Source organism: Solanum tuberosum, unplaced genomic scaffold (assembly GCF_000226075.1).
Source record: "Solanum tuberosum cultivar DM 1-3 516 R44 unplaced genomic scaffold, SolTub_3.0 scf00105, whole genome shotgun sequence".
NCBI classification, from domain to species: Eukaryota; Viridiplantae; Streptophyta; class Magnoliopsida; order Solanales; family Solanaceae; genus Solanum; species Solanum tuberosum.
The window spans coordinates 1,180,204-1,187,834 of record NW_006239031.1 but is presented as its reverse complement, the minus strand read 5'-3'; the positions used below and the strand labels follow the sequence as shown (position 1 = coordinate 1,187,834).

The 7,631-nt window shown below is 33.0% G+C and overlaps 1 protein-coding gene across 1 annotated transcript; it reads left to right on the top strand.

The window, feature by feature from the left end:
* The first annotated feature begins 3,563 nt into the window (after positions 1 to 3,563).
* On the top strand, positions 3,564 to 4,301 carry LOC107060935 (pentatricopeptide repeat-containing protein At5g56310-like). The gene has a single exon (XM_015309514.1). The coding sequence runs from the start codon at positions 3,564 to 3,566 to the stop codon at positions 4,299 to 4,301; it is 738 nt and encodes a 245-aa protein (XP_015165000.1).
* The last annotated feature ends 3,330 nt before the right edge of the window (positions 4,302 to 7,631 follow it).

Here is a 7,631-nt window from a genome sequence, read left to right as displayed (position 1 = left end):
TACTCAAATTCTGCTCTAACAAAGCAAAAACAAAAAACAGTTAGAATACTATATACACATAATATTTACACACTTCAATACAATGAAGTCAATTCTCGAAAGAAAACAAATACATTTATGATAATAAGGAGAAAGATAAATAAAAGATGTGTATATATATATATTATAAAATTATGAGAATAAAAAGGAGAGATAAGTAAAATTTATTTTTAGAAACCACAAAAATAAAAGGTAGAAAAAGGAATATAAGGAAAAGAAATATTTAAAAAATATATGTTTATAATGAGGCCAAAAAAATTATGAGAATAAAAAGGAGAGATAAGTAAAATTTAATTTTAGAAAACTACAAAAATAAAATGTAGAAAAAGGAATATAAGGAAAAGAAATATTTAAAAAATATATGTTTATAATGAGGCCAAAAAAATTATGAGAATAAAAAGGAGAGATAAGTAAAATTTAATTTTAGAAAACTACAAAAATAAAATGTAGAAAAAGGAATATAAGGAAAAGAAATATTTAGAAATATATATTTTTATGTGAAGGGAAAAAGGTAGCCTTTTGAAATTCCTTATTTTTTTGAAGGTATAACTGATCATTAATTAATAATTAATAATTAATACTAATTTATAATTAATGATTAATAATATTTTTTTAAAATATAAAAATGCTTAAATTCTAAGAAAATAGATAAAAATAAATTTATCTTAGAGGCATGCCACATCAGCAAGTCTAACAATCTCCTATATATATATATTGATAAATTGATGATTGATTTTTTGTAGTTTCACATGTATTAACAATGCAAGAACCAAAATTAAAGAAAAACACACAACTTAATATTAATCTAAACCATTTGTAGTTGAAGAACCAAAACGTATTTTAAATATTTAAATCATAGAATAATAAATTAATACTATGAATAGAAAAAGTGATATGACACCTCTCTTTGGTCAAAACTACAACAATTTTTATTTTATTTTTTTGCCTTTTTTCAGATTTTTCTATATTTTTTCATCATTTATGTGTTATAAATAATATTAAAAACTTTAAAAATCCGCTTCTTTAACTCTGTTAATTATATTAACTACGCAATGATAAGAAACTAAAATGTAATATTTTTAATGTAAGCTTTAATAATCTTTATTTTCATTACACTCACAACTTTTTGTTATTATAATTTTTAAAATAATTAATAGTCATAGTCATATAAATAGAGATATTGTCAGAGTTATAGAATTCATCACTTTAATAAATAAAAAATTATATTTCGAGAGATATTGCCAGAATTTATAGAAATCGTCACATTTTTTTTTGTTATTATATTTTTTATGCTTATTATATGCATATTTTAGTTTGACTCGAAAAATAAGATGCGGACTATTGAATTATGATCAACTTATGAGTGTGGATGTGGACAAAAACTCCAAAGATTAATTATGCATTGAATTTGTATTTTATTCTTCGTTTTTAACAATTTAAGGTCCAACAATTATATTGCAAATACATCTTCATCTATATAATACTTAATAAAATTATTCGTGACTTATTATCTTTTACAACCACGCGAAGCGCGGACAAGTTCACTAGTACTAATATAAAAGAAAAATAAATCTTATTAAATTAGTGTGTACGCTGATCGATCTTTGAGGCACATTTTACATTTTTATGATAAGCTTATTAATTCTATGTCGGATATGTACAATAATGTATGTTATTTATGTGTCAAATATGGATGTTATTGGTTATGAAATGAATGTATACCTGGTGTATACGTCTGGAATGTATATATGGTGTATATTTACTGTAGTGGTTGTGTGTCTTATATATCACTGAACTTACAGTGATATACACACGACATATGTAATATATGCAAGGCTTAAGTCATTGATAGCCACTTAAAGTTGTCCTCACATTCCACTTGAACACCTCAACTAAGACTTGTACCTATTGAACATCTACACAATAAGAAATTTGTACCTATTAAACCCTTTTTGCTGACATGGCAAAGTGTGTGTAATACACACAAAGAGAGGAGCGTGAAAAGGATAATTTTTTAGCAAAAAAAGAAAAGATTTTATATCTTCTTCTTTGACAGAAAAGCTCCCATCACCATTTTTCCATTGCAAGTTGCAGCCATCACCACTCACAAATATTTTTTCCACCAAATCGGTTGTTACCATTCACAAGTCTACCATTGTCAAACGCCTTAGCCTTTCAAACAATCAACCACACATTCAAATTTGTCACCTTAAGTTTTTCGTTGGAAAAAATGTTATCGCTGCTGCCACCAAACATATTTATCCCTTGTTCATCTATTTTTTCAAATCAAACCCAAACATAAATTAGATATAAATCTTAAAACAAAAGAAATACCAAAAAAAGGGAAGAAGATGAAGTGGAGATTCCTTTCCGTTGACATGGGATGTTAAGCAAATGTCATTACATAAAGACAGAAAAAAAATTAAAATAACAAGCAATCAGTGATCGATCGCCTTCTTACTTTAGTGTTCATTATTTTCGGCGAAATTCCATTTTTTCTGGCAAGAATAATATGAATTTGAAATTATTCTTTGAAATTATTGATGTATTCAAACTCTAAAAAACTCACAACACAAGAAGAAGAAAGAATATCAATAAATCTAAATTGATGTTTGAGGATAAGTGTAAGATTAAAGAATGGCAGCGTATGGTGTTTTGGGGGAAGGTTCTGACGAAAGAGGAAAAAGGTAAGGATGATTTTCTTTTCTTTTTTTCTTTCTAAAAAATATAATTTTTCTTTATAATTTATTTTTTATTAGTTATTCTAGGCCCAATACCACGTGTCTTCGTTTGATTAGTTACTATGCCACGTCATTCGCGAGTGTATAATACACACTCTCTTATTTCAGCTGATTGTCTATAAAGTGTTCGATAGGTAAATTTTTTTATTAGCGCAGGTGTTCAATTGGAACAATCCTAAGATGAGGTGTTTAAGTGAAATTTGCGGACAACTTTAAGTGGCTATCGATGACTTAAGCCTATATGCAACGATATTATTTGTAGATTGACTGTATGTCCTACATCCACCATTCATTTTTGGCAAGTGGATGAGCTTTCAAAAGTATGTTTTGTGGGGTTAGAAATACTTGTTATCACACCGTGTTTAAAACAGTAAATCAGAATATCAAAGTAAACCGTAAAATAGAAAGTTATAAATAAGAATATCTAAGTGAACTGTAAAATAGAATTCTAAGTTATACTAGTGAAATTTCAGGAGTGGAGTTTGAAAGTAGAGAGGCCGTTCTCGAAAGAATTCTACATATTTTTTAACAAAATATGGCGCGCTATCACAGGGAAAGTATATTTGAATTGAAAATGCGAAGGAGAATAATCAAATGATCATATGAATTGGAAATGAACACTTCCATATTCTTGGAATTTTCCTTTGTTCAATGATAATGATGTTGAAAATCATTTTGCAACCATTGTACCAAAACTCATTTCCGCCATCTACATACGCACCCATTTTCCAATTCTTGATTGGCAAGAATTTTGTTAAACTTGGCCAACAAGTTCATGCTCACATGGCTGTTCGAGGGGTTTTCCCCAATGGATTAGTCGCTGCCAAAATGGTAGCCATGTATGCCAGCTCCGGTGAAATCGACGCTGCCTCACGTATTTTCGATAATGCCACTGAACACTCTTCGCTTCTGTACAATGCCATGATTCGAGCACTCACCCTTTATGGGATTACCAAAAGAACAATAGAGATTTTCTTCCAAATGCATTCATTAGGCTTCCGTGGTGACAATTTTACCTTTCCCTTTGTTTTCAAGTCATGTGCTGATTTGTGTGATGTTTGGTGCGGGAAGTGCGTTCATAGCTTGATTTTCAGGTCTGGATTTGTGTTTGATATGTATGTAGGCACTTCTTTGATTGATATGTATGTGAAGTGTGGTGATTTGATTGACGCTCGTAAACTGTTTGATGAAATGCCGGTGAGAGATGTATCGACTTGGAATGTATTGATTGCTGGGTACATGAAGGATGGGTTATTCAAAGATGCTGAGGAATTGTTTGAGGAAATGCCAATTAGGAATATAGTGTCGTGGACAGCTATGATTTCTGGATATGCTCAGAATGGTTTAGCTGATGAGTCGTTGCAATTGTTCGATAAAATGTTAGATCGTGACTCGGAGGTGAGGCCTAATTGGGTGACGGTTATGAGTGTTTTACCTGCTTGTGCGCACTCGGCTGCACTAGATCGTGGGAGGAAGATTGTCAAAATCAGCACACTAAGATCAAGTTATGCCATGGAATGATCTAAGAGACCATTAGAGAGATGAGAAGCTTTGAAGGAGATATTTTGGGAATGGAATTGAACTGTTTCATTCAACGTGAATTGTCCTATTTATACATCAATGAATTAACATCTAATGCTAACTAACTAACTAAAATGCAGTTTATGAATTAACAGTTAAATTAGTGCTAACTAGCTAACTAACTGACTGTAGCTACAGTAATACTAACAGTAACTGCCTAACTAACTTCAATACTCCCCCTCAAGCTGGAGGCTCAAGAACATTCAACACTCCAAGCTTGCTGAGTAGATACATGTGTTGGATGCTTGTGAGTCCTTTTGTCAGCAAATCAGCTTGTTGTTCCTTTGTGTGTACATAGATAGGCTTAACAGTCCCTTCCTTGATTTTATCTCGAATGAAGTGACAATCGATTTCAATATGTTTCGTTCGTTCATGAAAGATTGGATTTTCAGCTATTTGTATTGCAGACATGTTATCACAGCAAATATTGATAGGTATATCAATTTGTACATCTAGTTCCTCAAATAGTCCTTTCAGCCAAGTTAATTCTGCCACAGCTGCTGCAAGACTTCTATATTCTGCTTCTGCCGAGCTTCTAGATACAGTTTGTTGTTTTTTCGACTTCCAAGAAATAAGGGACTCCCCAAACTTTACTGCATATCCAGTGACTGACCTCCTGGTGTTTGGACAAGCAGCCCAGTCAGAGTCGCACCAACAAGTGAGTTTTTGAGTGTATCCAGCTTGCAACAATATACCTTGTCCAGGTGAATTCTTTAGGTATCCCAGGTACAGTTCTCCGAGTGACAAAGAACCTTAGAATCTGTGGGGACTGTCATACTGCTATAAAACTTATCTCTAAGATATATGAAAGAGAGATCATTGTAAGGGATGTGAACCGGTTTCATCATTTCAAAGATGGTTCTTGTTCCTGCAGAGACTACTGGTGATTAAAAATGAAGATGTTAATACCTCTAATTTATCTGTTCATGTCAAGATCAGTTACAAAACTCAGATGAGAATTCTTGTAGTCGTTATGCATAACCATCTCGGAGACTACCAACTGTAATATCAGCCGTGTTCACTGTCCACACTTTGGTGGAAATTATTAAGCTCCAGTGGCATTGAATGTTCATTTGTACTGAAGCTATTTCCTCATTGAAGTATCACCCGATGGGTGAATGACATGCCTCAAAATGATGGAAGTTTCCTAAATGTTGAGGGTGAAGTATCTTTCTTGGAGGGATGTTGTTAAGACTTTGTAATAATCAACTTTTGGAGAAGCCAGTTAAAATCTCACAACATGACTGGGAACTTGTTTTGAGGATGTCATTCACCGTTACATGGAAGCTCAATACAACAATTAACCAGTAGACCTGGTATGGCGTTGGGGTATAGTAATGCTCTTGGTTACCTCGAAACATAGAGAAGATGAATGTTCCAGAGTCAATTTGTTGACCAATATAGTATTGTATTTCAACAATTAAGCATATTCGCATTGTTCTTTCAAGTGGCAGTTTTGGTGAACCTTTTTGGTGCCATGGTGGGTAATGACTAAGGATGTTAGGCACTCCGGTAAGTATGGACAGAATATAAAGAAACCATTGAAATTTACGATATCTTTTTTAGATTTTATTTATGAAATTTAACTAAATATATTATCGTTCTCCCGCTGTTGTTGTCCTAGCAGACCCACATTTTATCAATTTGGCCAGCCATGGTAGCCATGAATTTTAAGGGGTCGCTTGGTTACTGATTAAAGTTATCCATGTATTAGTTATATATGTAGATATTAATTATGTATGTATGAATTATGTATGTATCAATTGTGTAGATATTATTTATTTATAATTTATTGAATATTTAATTTGTTGTAAATTAATATACATTATTTACGAATAAATAAGTAACCAAATTAGATTGACTCGATCGATTATTGTTAGTGTACACTAACATCCAAAAATATGTAACTAACACCCGTACTCTCTGTCCACTTTTCGTTATCATATCACGTTTTTCGAAAGCCAATTTGATTAATTTTCTGTAACACCCCGACTTTTCAAAACATCTAAATTAACTCGTATCTTCGTGGAAAGACAAGGAGGGTGAGTAATAAATTAAAAATGATGTGGTATGTCATATTTTAAGTGTTCAAGGGTTGTATCTCAAGTTTTGAAGTTAAGTAAGTGGCAAAATAAAAGTTGGCGAAAGTTATCGTAAGTTCCTTTTTAAAGATTTCTCTAAAATTTGGGTCAAATGTCTTGGATGTTTCTCCAATATATAAAAGTTAGAAGGACTATCACCATTAAATCGAAGGCCTACGAGTCTAGTTTGCAACGCACAAAACCCCGTATCAAATCGACATCAGAGTAAAAAGTTATGAGGGTTTTACTAGGGACTGCTGGGGTCGGATCCGGGTCAGGTAAAAAATATGGTATGTTGGCTTATTTAACGTTTTAAGCCATGAAAACATTTCATTTCAGTTCCAAACTAGAGAGAACGCTTAAGAGAGGGTTCTTATGAAGCTCTAGCATGATGAAGGTTAGTTTTTGACGATTTCTACCATTAAACATTGCCCCCTTGCCTAGAAACGTAATCCCTACACGTGGCAATCATTTTTCCCTTCTATTTGCTGCGTTTGGAGCTGGTTTTTGAAGATATAAATTTGTAGTTATTGGTGTTTCTTCAAGGTTTACACTTGCTTAACTAAGGTAATCATCTCGGGACCCTTTTGTGGTTGTTTTTATGAATTTTTACGAACGTTTCGACAAGTTGGGGTAATATGGCAAATCTGCCGATTTAAGATTAATTATGAACTGTTTATAGGTCTGTACCAGTTGTGTATATATAGTGTTTGCGAAGCTAAGGACATAAGGAACAACTTTCGTGAAGGAACTACGGTATTTCAAGCGTTCATTGGAAAGGTCTGTTAAGGCTATTCCCTACTTACGGCATGTTTCCTTAAAGCTTAGGAGCAATGTAATTAGGTTGGTATCCTTGTTACACTTATAGCCATTATTGTTGATTGTTGGCTGCTCGAGTTGATCTAATCCTTCCTTGTCGGGATTCTTATTCGGTTAGTAGAGTCCCTATGTTAGACACGACTTAGAGGCTATTTGTATAGGTTGCTTATAACTAAATTGCTCGCTTTTAGCGATTGGATTGTTATTGTTGCCCTTGGGGCTATTGTGGTTAGCTGCAGGAATGTGATCTATGCTTAGAAGGGCTATGTTCTGCCTACGGGGCTATATGGATCCCTAAAAGGGCTATAAGTTGCCTACAGGGCTATATTGACGCCTAAGAAGGCTATGTACTTCCTACAGGGCCATGTTG

Coding starts and splice junctions, on each gene's coding strand:
- LOC107060935 (XM_015309514.1), top strand. CDS start 3,564: ATGGCTGTTCGAGGGGTTTTCCCCAATGGATTAGTCGCTGCCAAAATG.